This window comes from Pimephales promelas, chromosome 22 (genome assembly GCF_988280905.1).
Source record: "Pimephales promelas chromosome 22, fPimPro1.hap1.1, whole genome shotgun sequence".
Classification (NCBI taxonomy): Eukaryota; Metazoa; Chordata; class Actinopteri; order Cypriniformes; family Leuciscidae; genus Pimephales; species Pimephales promelas.
Window position 1 is genome coordinate 29,490,228 of NC_142790.1, and position 15,751 is coordinate 29,505,978.

At 44.0% G+C, this 15,751-nt stretch overlaps 1 protein-coding gene across 10 annotated transcripts in view; it reads right to left on the reverse strand.

Annotated features, from left to right (window-relative positions):
* ptprma (protein tyrosine phosphatase receptor type Ma) overlaps positions 1 to 15,751 on the reverse strand; it is a 194,643-nt gene that overhangs the window by 69,728 nt on the left and 109,164 nt on the right. For all 10 annotated transcript variants that reach the window (XM_089125528.1, XM_089125526.1, XM_089125529.1 and 7 more), the window contains exons 12-13: positions 6,850 to 7,123; positions 1,816 to 1,852 (exon numbers count right to left, since the gene is read on the reverse strand). In XM_089125528.1, coding sequence (XP_088981654.1) covers positions 1,816 to 1,852; positions 6,850 to 7,123 — 311 coding nt within the window. The remainder of the gene's footprint in view (positions 1 to 1,815; positions 1,853 to 6,849; positions 7,124 to 15,751) is intronic.

Consider the following 15,751-nt stretch of genomic DNA (forward strand, 5'->3'; position numbering starts at 1 on the left):
CGAGAGCATTAGCAGCGAGAGCGTTAGCAGCGAGAACGTTAGCAGCGAGAACGTTAACAGCGAGAGCGTTAACAGCGAGTGCGTTAGCAGCGAGAGTGTTAGCAGCGAGAGTGTTAGCAGTGAGAGCGTTAGCAGCGAGAGCATTAGCAGCGAGAGTGTTAGCAGCGAGAGTGTTAGCAGTGAGAGCGTTAGCAGCGAGAGCGTTAGCAGCGAGAGTGTTAGCAGCGAGAGTGTTAGCAGTGAGAGCGTTAGCAGCGAGAGCATTAGCAGCGAGAGCGTTAGCAGCGAGAACGTTAGCAGCGAGAACGTTAACAGCGAGAGCGTTAACAGCGAGTGCGTTAGCAGCGAGAGTGTTAGCAGCGAGAGTGTTAGCAGTGAGAGCGTTAGCAGCGAGAGCATTAGCAGCGAGAGCGTTAGCAGCGAGAACGTTAGCAGCGAGAACGTTAACAGCGAGAGCGTTAGCAGCGAGAGCGTTAGCAGCGAGAGCGTTAGCAGCGAGTGCGTTAGCAGCGAGAGCGTTAGCAGCGAGAGTGTTAGCAGTGAGAGCGTTAACAGCGAGAGCGTTAGCAGCGAGAGCGTTAGCAGCGAGTGTTAACAGTGAGAGCGTTAGCAGCGAGAACGTTAACAGCGAGAGTGTTAGCAGTGAGAGCGTTAGCAGCGAGTGTTAACAGTGAGAGCGTTAGCAGCGAGAGCGTTAACAGCGAGAGCGTTAGCAGCGAGAGCGTTAGCAGCGAGAGCGTTAGCAACGAGAGCGTTAGCAGCGAGTGTTAACAGTGAGAGCGTTAGCAGCGAGAGTGTTAGCAGCGAGAGCGTTAGCAGTGAGAGCGTTAGCAGTGAGTGCGTTAACAGCGAGAGCGTTAGCAGCGAGAGCGTTAGCAACGAGAGCGTTAGCAGCGAGAGCGTTAGCAGCGAGAGTGTTAACAGCGAGAGCGTTAGCAGCGAGAGCGTTTGCAGCGAGAGTTTGAGCAGCAAGAGCGTTAGCAGCGAGAGCGTTAGCAGCGAGAGCGTTAGCAGCGAGAGCGTTAGCAGCGAGAGTTTGAGCAGCGAGAGCGTTAGCAGCGAGAGTTTGAGCAGCGAGAGTTTGAGCAGCGAGAGTGTTGCTGCAAGAGCGTTCAGTGTTGCCCACTGAAGCTCACCAGAGTTGAGTCTGGTTAGTACCTGGGTGGGAGACTCCTGAGAAAACCAGGTCGCTGCTGGAAGGGGAGTGAGTGAGGCCAGCAGGGGGCGCTCACCTGGGGTGTGTGTGGGTCTTAACGCCCCAGTGTAGTGAGCTGTCAGTGATGCAGCAGACTGGCCCTAAGGCTCGACTCTTTGACCCTGACTCTACAGCGGGTCGCAGGTGCCCTCGTCCTCGCGTCGCTCTTATCATTTCACACTGGATAGACACCTCTCGCTAAGGTGGCGTTGATATAGACGTTCCTTCAGCGTCAATCGAGTTCCATTGAAAGGGAACGCCTCGGATACATAGAGGCGCTTTATAGCGTCCTGGTTCGTGACGTCCCCCGCCTCGGGTGTTCCGCCACACCATTGGCTGATTTCACACAGCGTCAAACGGCGCAGCGTCTCCTTCGCTCTTCAGGGAACCGAGGGTACAGTCGTAATCGAGGCATTCAGAATTTATTTACAAAATTTGCAGTTTACGATAGAACACACTGTCAATCATTTTTCTGTGTGTGTAAGTGTGTGCATGAGTGTGTGTGTGTGTGTGTGCACCGTGAACGCTCAGCTAGTTTTCCATTCATTCCCGCAGGCATGCTGGAATCATTTAGGCAACATGTTTCAATCAGTCACTCGATTACTCTCACACAGACCCACCTTTAGTGGCCACACGAACACAATCGATCTTAGTTTCCTGAGAGAGAGAGAGAGAGAGAGAGAGAGAGAGAGACATTAGATTAGTGAAAATGAACATGATGATCCACTCAAACACATTCAGAGCATTTTCTTCAATATTACGGCTAGTTTTACGCTGTGATCTTGACAAGACAAAAATGTTTTTCTCTATTTTCACACGGCTTCACAGATAATCTTGATGTTAGTGTTTATTATATCCTCATAATATATTTCTCTCGTTTTCCTCTAAAAACACATAAAAGTCATTAAAACAAGATCAATTTACTTCAGAAGCAGAACTGCATGAGCTCAGGGAATATTTCTTAAATGAAGTTCATTTTTGTGCTGCGTTGTGAAAGAGCTTTTCCCGCTGTGAGACACGTAACGAGAGAACGACCGACAAACAAATGAACTTAATTCGAGAATTATTGTCTAAAAACAAGCGTGATGATGATCGGGCTCCTCGGAGTAAGCCGGTCTTGTTTATTAGGCGTTTATATGTTTACCCTGAGAATCAAGAACAGCTTCTCTGGAGAAGATTTAGCGATATTAAAGGCAGACAGTGAACATCTGCCGTATCAAATAATCATGATGTTTACCACTGAAAGATTTCTGCTCTTACTCGATGCTTTTCTCGTGTTTCCAGCACAAATATCTGGAGAATCTGCGATGACTGAGTCTGATCACATCATGAGAGAGATCAGACTGAGATCAACATCGAGATCAAGCCGTCGCCGGACACACACACTGCGCTTTTACACCAATATTTGGCCATACAGTACAGCTTTTATTGATTAGAGTTTTAATGTTCATGTATTAATACTCTGAGCCGGAGTGTGTGATCTGTGGAGTGTGTGATGAATGCGAGCGCACGCAGCGGCGCGAGTGCAGACATTAGATGCTCACGGATGCATTATTAACACTCCAGACTAATTGGAAATTAGAATTATCAGCCATCGCTCTTTTTTATATGCTAATTGACTCTAATGAAAAGACGATTCTTTATTTCAGCGGAGGAGAAGGAGACGAGCTCCACAATATATCATTCGCTGAGTCTGAGAGTGTGTGTGTGTGTGTGTGCAGGAGAAGGAGACGAGCTCGACATTATATCATTCACTGTGCAAGAGTGTGTGTGTCAGTGTGTGTGTGTGTGGCTGGTCTCCAGTAAGGTCAGGTAAAGGTGTTCAGAAGAGGTTATTAGAGAAAACAAGCTTCACTCCTGAGTCTCTGGGAAATCACTTCTCGTGGCCTTTCAGTGTTTATCAGCGTCGCGGTGAGAAGTGTCGACACACACACACACACACATTCAGGGTAACGTTTCCGCGCTCACGGAAAACACAACACCTGCTCTAAATGCTTCTATTTGCAGAGGAACGTTTATATGATCACTTCTGTGGGGTTTATTAATAAAGATAATCAGTAACACTTGAACATTGACGAACTAACATGATCAATGTGTCTGTTTAAAGGGATAGTTCAGTTTGAAATAAATTTTTGATATGTTTTATCTTACCTCAAGGCCATCCGAGATGTAGGTGTCTTTGTTTCTACAGTATTTTCAAGTCAAACCGTTGTTGTCTATCAGTCATACACTGGAGGCTAAGGGGGTCCACCAAAGAGCAGCACAGAGAAGTCCAAATTAAACATGATTTAATGACTCGTAAATGTAAGTACACATTGATGACCTAAGACACGAAACGAGCGGTTTGTGTGAGAAAACCAACAGTATTTATATCGTTTTTACCTCGTGTAATCACAGTGATCTGAATCAGTTGAACTGAACCGAACTGAATCAGTTCAATGTTACGCCGGAAGTGATCGCTTGCGTGTGACGTCACTCAATATTTACACGGAGATTTCGTGAGTTTTACCTTTTACTAAATATATTTAGATATACCGAAATCGTCTTCCATTGCGGTTTCCCGTATATCTAAATATGTTTAGTGAAAGTTCAAACTTCCCAAATCTCTGTATAAACAAAGAGTGACGTCGGCGCGCGAGCGATCACTTCCAGACCGAAGCGCCCGTGCCGTCAGATCATTTTGTCATGGCTGTGATTACACGAGGTAAAAACGATATAAATACTGCTTGTTTTGTGTCTTAGGCCATCAATGTGTACTTACATTTACGAGTCATTAAATCATGTTTAATTTGGACTTCTCTTTGGTGGACCCCCTTAGCCTCCAGTGTATGACTGATAGACAACAACGGTTTGACTGAAAAATGTCAAAATTGAAAATACTGTGGAAATAAAGACACCTACATCTCGGATGCCCTTGAGGTAAGATAAAACACATCAAAAATTAATTTCAAAGTGAACAATCCCTTTAACACTAGAACGGCCACAACGGTCATTTTGACCGTTTTGAATTTTATATCTATAATAACTTTGTTGAAAAAAATAATAAAATCCTGCTGGTACCTGACTTTTCCTAAAATTGTCTGTATTTTCATTTAAAATGCTTTTCATATAAATGAAGTTACGTAAACGTAAGGCAAAACAAAAAAAAATGAACATATTTACCTATTTCGGCCATAGACGGTCATATTGACCGCACTGAATTTTGCGGTATTTTTTGTTAAATATCCCGCGGTTGATCGTGTTCTCTCTCAACTGTCAACAGAATGGTCCGTCCGGTCACCTCTGTAGCGGTGTTTGCTATATAATAATTTCTACATTAGTTGTTGATCAGAAATAAGCAAATAAAACCGGACTACAGTTAGGCCTATCTATAATTCGGATGCAGGGGAACAATCGGAGGTGGAAAGTGACAGCGACGTTTCCTGGGTGCAAGTTAACATTTCCTCCTCATCAGAGAGTGATTCAGAGTCAGAGTCCACATCAAGCAAAAAGAGACGGCTGCTATCATCAGACACGGCGGATCCAGATGTTCTGCCCTGTCCTGCGCTGTTTGTTTTGCTGCATGGGCTGTTCACTAGTTCTGCGAGTTATAGCCTTGACCGCGTCGCAAATCGTCACTATCTAACATTTTGGTCATAGTTTTTGTCATTCAAACCTAGTTTTTATTTAGTTATCGTCTCGTTTTCGTCTTTGAAAAAATGTGGTTGAAAAAAATAATTACGAAAATTATTCATCAACACTGTTTTGAATCTAACGGTCAAAATGACCGTTTGTGGCCGTTCTAGTAGTTTTGGAATTCTGGCACTTCTAGTGTTAAAGTCATCAAAGATCATCTAAACTACTTAAACTTTCAAATATATTCATTAAATAAATTTGTGCGCATTTATGAACATAATATAAACTTCTTAAATATTCAAATAAATATTAAATAATGACATTAATTATTATTATTGGTTGTTTATTAAACCTGAGTCGGGTCTGTTTAACTACATAAACTGAAAAATACATTTACAATTACAAAATGACATCATTTCTTAATAAGCATCAATCAAGAGTGGGACTGTCTAGCGTTCTTTAGTTGCACTATTAAACGCACTGAAGCTTCTCCAGATCCTGCGGATAAGGATACACACACACACACACACACACACTCCGCTAATGAGCTGAAGTCCTCGCTCGACCTCGCCGAACACATGTGGAACTTCTTAAAGGAGATAATTGGAGGAGGAAGAGCGCTGGGCTGAAGGTCACCGGAGCACGCGCACTTTTGTTTTCCTGTAAACGAGTGTCACCGCGGAGAACAGAAGCGGCGTCCGGTGATCGCGCGCGCTCCGCTAATTGGGAGCAATTAAAGAACAGCATGAGGCGAGTGACGAGAAACACTGGAGGAGGACTCGACTTCAGCTGACCACGACGACTCAAACTCAGAGCTTTATTCTAATCTGAAGTCACAATAAATAACGATAAAACATGAAGCCGGCTTTCATCGCAAAGGGCAAAAACTGACGGCGTTTAAATTACTCTCGGCCCACTGCTAATTACCAGCGGGAGTTTCTCTCTAACAACGGCTGCTTTTCTCCTCTAGAGTCGCTGAACACTGATATACACCTGACAAAAAATGAACTAATCAATGTCCTCAGCTGATTAATCAAAGTTCATTAAGACTATGGTTTTGTATTACACGTTTAAATATGCAAATGAGCCACTGTCTATTTAAATATGCACTCATTTGCATACATTCCCAGAACAGAAATCTGAACATCGGATCAAGCCAGGCTCAAAACTCTTGTTTGATTTTGTTGAGATATTTAAGGCTTTTGGTTTTGGTTCGTGTGCTCTCACCCCATTGGCTGAGCTGACGGTCTGAGGCTAGTGATGTCATATGTTCGTGTGCTCTCACCCCATTGGCTGAGCTGACGGTCTAAGACTTGTGATGTCATGTGTTCGTGTGCTATCACCCCATTGGCTGAGCTGATGGTCTGAGGCTAGTGATGTCATGTGTTTGTGTGCTCTCACCCCATTGGCTGAGCTGATGGTCTGAGGCTAGTGATGTCATGTGTTTGTGTGCTCTCACCCCATTGGCTGAGCTGACGGTCTGAGGCTAGTGATATCATGTGTTCGTGTGCTCTCACCCCATTGGCTGAGCTGACGGTCTGAGGCTAGCGATGTCATGTGTTTGTGTGCTCTCACCCCATTGGCTGAGCTGACGGTCTGAGGCTAGTGATATCATGTGTTCGTGTGCTCTCACCCCATTGGCTGTGCTGACGGTCTGAGGCTAGTGATGTCATGTGTTCGTGTGCTCTCACCCCATTGGCTGAGCTGACGGTCTGAGACTCGTGATGTCATGTTTTCGTGTGCTATCACCCCATTGGCTGAGCTGACGGTCTGAGACTTGTGATGTCATGTGTTCATGTGCTCTCACCCCATTGGCTGAGCTGACGGTCTGAGGCTAGTGATGTCATGTTTTCGTGTGCTATCACCCCATTGGCTGAGCTGACGGTCTGAGGCTAGTGATGTCATGTTTTCGTGTGCTATCACCCCATTGGCTGAGCTGACGGTCTGAGGCTAGTGATGTCATGTGTTTGTGTGCTCTCACCCCATTGGCTGAGCTGACGGTCTGAGACTCGTGATGTCATGTGTTCGTGTGCTCTCACCCCATTGGCTGTGCTGACGGCCTGATAGTAGACGCTGTAGCTCTTGTGCGGGAGCAGCGGAAGGTTCCAGTATCCGCCATAGGTCCGGTTGTCCCCGACGGTGAAGGGCATCGGCGCCTGGATCCGGGCCGAGGGGAACTCAGCGCTGAAGTAGTACTGGGAGTTCAGGCCGGATGAGTTCTGGAAGTGGATGGGAATGGGATAACAGCGCAGGATCTCAGCAGCTCTCTGGGAACGACGGGGACGCTCCTCCTCCACCACCACCTGATACACACTGCAGGACAGACGTGTGTGTGTGAGAGTGTGTGTGGGTCACAGCTGACTGATGAGAGAGTTCACTGTTTCCAACACTGACAATAAATCATAAATGTTTCTTGCATCAGCATAGAATGATTTCCGAAGGATCATGTGACACTGAAGAAGGGCCGTAAAAGTTGATGCTACGGTGAAAAACTGTTAGTTGGTTAACAGAACGTTTCTGTATTATATACAGTGAATAACTGATAGATCTAACCGTACATTTAATGTACATTTACAGCAAGATACCGCATACGGTTTTTGGACCTGAAAAAGAACAAGTCATTGTATAATTTACAGTAAAAAAACCTAAATTGACATTCCCACAATTCCCGGCGTGACACGTCACATTTGATGTACTTTTGTTGAAATAACTGTTTCTTCATATATTTCTTAGTTTTTTTCTAATCAGTTATGTACATTAGGGTTTATGTTATATTGAATGTTGATAAATGAATGCTTATTGCATTTATAAAATGTCATGTGTTATCATGATGGTGATCAGTGTGTGTGTGTGACACTGTGAGCTTCTGTATATCAGTATTGTCTTTTTCAGCTTGTGGAGAAGCTGTTTGTGATGAGCTGTGATTGATCACGTGACTCATCTCCGCTATGATTGATCACGTGACTCATCTCCGCTATGATTCATCACGTGACTCATCTCGGCTGTGATTGATCATGTGACTCATCTCCACCATTATTGATCATGTGACTCATTTCCACTATGATTGATCACGCGACTCATCTCCGCTATGATTGATCACGTGACTCATCTCCACTGTAATTGATCACGTGACTCATCTCCGCTGTGATTGATCACGTGACTCATCTCCGCTATGATTGATCACGTGACTCATCTCCGCTGTGATTGATCACGTGACTCATCTCCGCTATGATTGATCACGTGACTCATCTCCGCTATGATTGATCACGTGACTCATCTCCGCTATGATTGATCACGTGACTCATCTCCGCTATGATTCATCACGTGACTCATCTCGGCTGTGATTGATCATGTGACTCATCTCCACTATTATTGATCATGTGACTCATCTCCACTATGATTGATCACGCGACTCATCTCCGCTATGATTGATCACGTGACTCATCTCCACTGTGATTGATCACGTGACTCATCTCCGCTGTGATTGATCACGTGACTCATCTCCGCTATGATTGATCACGTGACTCATCTCCGCTGTGATTGATCACGTGACTCATCTCCGCTATGATTGATCACGTGACTCATCTCCGCTATGATTGATCACGTGACTCATCTCCGCTATGATTGATCACGTGACTCATCTCCGCTATGATTCATCACGTGACTCATCTCGGCTGTGATTGATCATGTGACTCATCTCCACTATTATTGATCACGCGACTCATCTCCGCTATGATTGATCACGTGACTCATCTCCACTGTGATTGATCACGTGACTCATCTCCGCTGTGATTGATCACGTGACTCATCTCCGCTATGATTGATCACGTGACTCATCTCCGCTGTGATTGATCACGTGACTCATCTCCGCTGTGATTGATCACGTGACTCATCTCCGCTGTGATTGATCACGTGACTCATCTCCGCTATGATTGATCACGTGACTCATCTCCGCTGTGATTGATCACGTGACTCATCTCCGCTGTGATTGATCATGTGACTCATCTCCGCTATGATTGATCACGTGACTCATCTCCACTATGATTGATCACGCGACTCATCTCCGCTATGATTGATCACGTGACTCATCTCCACTGTGATTGATCACGTGACTCATCTCCGCTGTGATTGATCACGTGACTCATCTCCGCTATGATTGATCACGTGACTCATCTCCGCTGTGATTGATCACGTGACTCATCTCCGCTATGATTGATCACGTGACTCATCTCCGCTATGATTGATCACGTGACTCATCTCCGCTGTGATTGATCACGTGACTCATCTCCGCTATGATTGATCACGTGACTCATCTCCGCTATGATTGATCACGTGACTCATCTCTGCTATGATTGATCACGTGACTCATCTCCGCTACGATTGATCACATGACTCATCTCCGCTGTGATTGGTGGATATCAGTGCATTACAATGGTACAAAACCGATATAAGTACATCAATATGTCTGAAAATGAACATTATATCAAATAACAAAATTATTTTTTTACTCTAATTTAAGTCTGTAAAACCTAAAATGTTGCTACTGTATTTTTTTTTTACGGCAAATTTCTGGGAACCGCGTTATTTTCCTGTTCTCACTGTGAAGCTGCTTTGAAACGATCTGTATTTTAAAAAGCGCTGTAGAAATAAAGGTGACCCGACATAGAAAACAGCTGATTTACAGTTGAATAATATTTCAGAATATTGCATTTTTTACAGTAACAGGATCATCGGGTGGACCGGGCCGAGACTCTTCCTCTGAACACCTCATTAACTGGCTAAAGCAGGACCGGCTCATAAACCGGATCCTCGCTACGGCCGGATATTAAAACCCTGACCTTTGACACCAGGACGAGCTGAGCTTGGGTTCAGAAACAGCAGCGGACGCAGACGAGCTCCGGCACGAGTTCAGAGAGTTCAGTCTCGGCTCGCTTCATTTGTAAGAGGAATAATGGAATACGGAAAGACGGATGGGAAGCTTTTCCTCCAATTCTCCAGGAGGATCAAGAACGCCGAGCCCAGAGTCTTAGAGACGATCCTGCCGTCTGGGACTCGCCGACATCGACGGAATGAGGGTCGATTTATTATTACAGAGAAGACTCTAGATTCACAACTCTCTTCCTATCTATCTATCTATCTATCTATCTATCTATCTATCTATCTATCTATCTATCTATCTATCATCTGTCTGTCTATCTATCTATCTATCTATCTATCTATCTATCTATCATCTGTCTGTCTATCTATCAATCTATCAATTTTGTGTACTAGCAAACAAATCAGACAGAAGGCATTCACTGTGCATGTACAGAATACATATTAAAAATACCATGGTAAATGTCCAAAAACATGGTCCTTATTGGTTTCCCCCTTTCTGAGAAGCTCATATCTGCGTTTTCTGTTCATAGTGAAGAAGTGAAGTCAGAACTGCAGCTCGACCTCGTCAAACGAGCTCGCAATTAACATGTGAGATTTCTGCAATTAGCTGAACATTATTCCTGACTGATTAATAATTGAATTAGGAGGGTTTTAGGTTAATCAGTCACGGATGAATTATTTCACAAAGGTTAATAGAATCAATACATTCTGTTCTGGGATCATTTACTCTCTCGCTAATCGTCTACACGCTGTTCTGCTGTGAATCCTGTGAGCGCGCGGATCCTCCGTCGGATGAAGGTCAAACTCCGTCCCAAATACACACACCCTCTGGGATCTTAATGAGGTACAATATGATTTAAAATTATATATATATATTATTATATAAAATAAAGTACTCACTGGAAAAATGGTGTAAGCAGAACGCCCTACGAATTGTCATAAGACTTGAAATAAAATACAATTTAAAATTGCATTATATACAGCAATGAGAAATTTTATAATAATTTATAATTTAAAAAAAGTTATATATATATATATATATATATATATATATATACACACACATTTTTTTAAGATAGACCTAGGCCTCATTTTCTTTCTTTTTTTTGGGGGGGGGGGGTGAAAATGATCTGGATTTGGTCATAAATATTCTACCAATAAAGACAAAGCACTTGTTATTTCTGCAGAAGTTGATAAAAATGATCTTGAAGTTGAAAAAAATATATGAAAATAAAAAAGTCTTCAAAATAAATAATCGTCACACCTACAGCATGTCTCCATATATCTTTTTTCTTTGTTAATGAATGTATATAACGTTGCCCTTTTAGTGTGAGGAACCGCACAACTACACAGCAATAAGATCAGATGCATGAAATATTAATTCCAGACGGAAAGCGAGTGATAAAGCTGGTAAATCACGAGCCAGAGAAGAGGAGAAAGGCCAGAGCCGGAGCGCGTCAGCAGAGAATAATTCATAATCATAACTCATCTGCTAAAGAGAAGAACAGGCTTTTATGATGATTTACTGACGACTTAAAGGCCAGCCATTACTTTACAGATATATGACAGATCTGAGATCCTTCATCACTGAAACACACACACACACACACACACACACACACTCCTGCTGACTCGTTCTCCACATTCAGGCGAGACGCTACAGGCGAACTCTGTCCATCAATTTTGAGATTTGGGCTTTTCATAAAGTGTTTTTTTCAGACTAGTGGACATCTATCTATCTATCTATCTATCTATCTATCTATCTATCTATCTATCTATCTATCTATCTATCTATCTGTCTGTCTATCTATCTATCTGTCTATCCATCCATCCATCTATCTATCTATTTATCTATCTATCTATCTATCCATCCATCCATCCATCCATCCATCCATCCATCTATCCATCCATCTATCCATCTATCATCTATTCATCTATCTATCTTTCTATCTATCCATCTAGCCATCTATCCATCCATCCATCCATCTATCCATCTATTCATCCATCTATCTTTCTATCTTTCTATCTATCCATCTAGCCATCTGTGCATCCATCCATCCATCCATCCATCCATCTATCTATCTATCTATCTATCTATCTATCTATCTATCTATCTATCTATCTATCTATCTATCTATCTATCTATCTATCTATCTATCTATCTAGCTTTGATCATCAAATACAAAAGTGTTGTGACAGTAAGTCATTTTGTTTTCAGAAACGGAAATCAGTCTCTTTCCTTTCTTTTATTCCCTGTAAATCCTGCTATAATCTTCCTCATATCCTCCTCTCGTCTCACTCGCCGTCTTCGGACTCCGAGGATCAGCGACCTTGGAAACTCTTCCTTTAATTAATGTGAAGGAAAAGGGATCCATGGCAACAGGAATCCGACTGACGGATATGAACCCGGAGTCGTTATGATGGGATGTTTGGAGAGGAGATTGGCACACACACAACAACACACACCTTCAGATCCAGCACTAAAACCCCAATTAGAGCCCTAAACCAGTGATCCTTCAGGTCACGTGACCGTTGGCCAGTCCCAGCAGGCAACTGGGATGCGGAGACCTGAGACTGGGACTGATCTTCAGTTTGGGGTTGGGTGTCCGCCTTCAGTCCGTATCGATTAGTCTCCAGTGCTGTAAAAGACCTCTGAGACAGGACCACACCACGTGATTGGCTGATTAGATAATTGCATTCATGAAAAATTGAACAGGTGTTCCTGTTCATGATAAATTATATAATCATTCATGCATCTACTTTTTTTGTAAGATTAGATCTACTGGTTTTAAACCCGGCTGCATTTTCTTCATTTTTTGGAGTGAAATATGATCTGGATTTGAGCGTCACATAAATTTTCGACCTATAAAGACAAAACACTGTTGTTATTTCTGCAGAAGTTAATAAAAATGAACTTGGAATAAAACATCATAAACTGACAGAAAGCGTCATAAAAAGCCGATCGGGGCAATAAAAGCAGCACGAGGTGTTCCTCCGCCGTTCTTTAAGAGGAACGGGGGAAATCAAACTGGGATGAAGATCTGATCCAGCCCATAATAAAAGCTTTCTGAGACACACAGACATCTTCATCATCTTCGTCTTCATCAGTGACGTGGACCCTGAGATGAGGATAAGCGAGTCTAGTGCGGATGCTCTACTATTCCCAGTGTGGATCTGTGCTCACTATAGGAGGAACTACAAACACCAGAAAATAGTGTTAAAAAACTACAAACATGGCGGATATGTGTGAGATAAAGGTTTGAGTGACTTTAATTTGATTAACTTTACGTCTGCTCCTCTGATACACACTCACGAGCACGCACTTTTTCTTCAGGAGAGGAGGGCGTAGTGTAAGGAGAGTTCGAGAGACGGTGCTGCCCGTCTGAAACAACAGAAGCAGAAAAACGGAGGACGAGAAGAGGCAGATCATGACACCCCGAGGGAAGAGCGAGAGAACGAGCGATTGTCTCCAGGAATAGAGGAGAGCGGGTGCTTTTCCATTACACTTGGCTTCAGCGGAGCAGAAAACACAAAAGCAGAGCAGCGCTTTACATGAAACCAGTGTGTGTGTGTGTGTGTGTGTGGGCGGTGGCAGGCCCGGCGTGGGCGACAGAAACACACCGAATCTGACGAACACTGATCCTTCACCAGCGCCTCTATTGTGCCGTGAAGCAAAACACACACACACACACGCGCGCGTGCTCCAGTGTTTCACGATCTGAAGACACATCTGCGGGATAATCTCGGATCAGCCTCGCACTCGTATTCATATCACCACGTTTAAAAGCATGTACAACACACACTCTATTTTCATCCGGCCTTTCAGATCCGCCGGATCAGCCACACAAAGACCCATCGTGATATCTGTTTATAACACACACTCGCTGGCAGAGAACACACACTCGCCGGCGGGAAACACACCACGGCGTTCCCTGGTAATTAACCACACTGTGTTTCATTAAGAGCTGCCGGTGCTGATTAAGATGAGCCGCTGACGGGACATGTGATGTGTGATGCTTTTAAAGGTTTTAATGGTTTTATCACCTGTCATCACCTGTGGACGTGGCTCTGAATCACACACACACACACACACACTCCTATCTGTCTACCTCCATTAAAACGCCCTCAGACAACAATAGATTCTGAATGTTTTATCATACACCCAAAAGTGCTAAAACACTGTGTGATTTATTTATTTATTCCTGCTAAAGTGCAGAAGCTTCCCATCATTCTTTCATCAGTCCGTCGGCTTCTGCTGAAATAAAGCAAAGCTCCGAGACTCACTGACACACACTCATTAATGACGTCAACCTGACGATCCGGTGATCATGTGACTGAGTCCGCTCAATCCAGTGATCATGTGATTGAATACGCTCGATCCAGTGATCATGTGACTGATTCCGCTCGATCCAGTGATCATGTGATTGAATACGGTCGATCCGGTGATCATGTGACTAGTTACGCTCGATCCAGTGATCATGTGACTAGTTACGCTCGATCCAGTGATCATGTGACTGATTCCGCTCGATCCAGTGATCATGTGATTGAATACGCTCGATCCGGTGATCATGTGACTAGTTACGCTCGATCCAGTGATCATGTGACTGAATACGCTCGATCCGGTGATCATGTGACTAGTTACGCTCGATCCAGTGATCATGTGACTGAATACGCTCGATCCAGTGATCATGTGACTGAATACGCTCGATCCAGTGATCATGTGACTAGTTACGCTCGATCCAGTGATCATGTGACTAGTTACGCTCGATCCAGTGATCATGTGACTGATTCCGCTCGATACAGTGATCATGTGACTAGTTACGCTTGATCCAGTGATCATGTGACTGATTCCGCTCGATCCAGTGATCATGTGATTGAATACGCTCGATCCGGTGATCATGTGACTGATTCCGCTCGATCCAGTGATCATGTGACTGATTCCGCTCGATCCAGTGATCATGTGACTGAATACGCTCGATCCAGTCATCATGTGATTGAATACGCTCGATCCAGTGATCATGTGACTAGTTACGCTCGATCCAGTGATCATGTGACTGAATACGCTCGATCCAGTGATCATGTGACTGATTCCGCTCGATACAGTGATCATGTGACTAGTTACGCTCGATCCAGTGATCATGTGACTGATTCCGCTCGATACAGTGATCATGTGACTAGTTACGCTTGATCCAGTGATCATGTGACTGATTCCGCTCGATCCAGTGATCATGTGATTGAATACGCTCGATCCGGTGATCATGTGACTGATTCCGCTCGATCCAGTGATCATGTGACTGATTCCGCTCGATCCAGTGATCATGTGACTGAATACGCTCGATCCAGTCATCATGTGATTGAATACGCTCGATCCAGTGATCATGTGACTGAATACGCTCGATCCAGTGATCATGTGACTAGTTACGCTCGATCCAGTGATCATGTGACTAGTTACGCTCGATCCAGTGATCATGTGACTAGTTACGCTCGATCCAGTGATCATGTGACTGATTCCGCTCGATACAGTGATCAAGTGACTAGTTACGCTTGATCCAGTGATCATGTGACTGATTCCGCTCGACCCAGTGGTCATGTGACTGAATACGCTCGATCCAGTGATCATGTGACTGATTCCGCTCGATACAGTGATCAAGTGACTAGTTACGCTTGATCCAGTGATCATGTGACTGAATACGTTCGATCCAGTGATCATGTGACTAGTTACGCTCGATCCAGTGATCATGTGACTGATTCCGCTCGATACAGTGATCATGTGACGATTCCGCTCAATCCAGTGATCATGTGACTAGTTACGCTCGATCCAGTGATCATGTGACTGATTCCGCTCGATCATGTGACTGATTCCGCTCGATCCAGTGATCATGTGACTGAATACGCTCGATCCAGTGATCATGTGACTGAATACGCTCGATCCAGTGATCATGTGACTGATTCCGCTCGATCCAGTGATCATGTGACTAGTTACGATCGATCCAGTGATCATGTGACTGATTCCGCTCGATCCAGTGATCATGTGACTGAATACGCTCGATCCAGTCATCATGT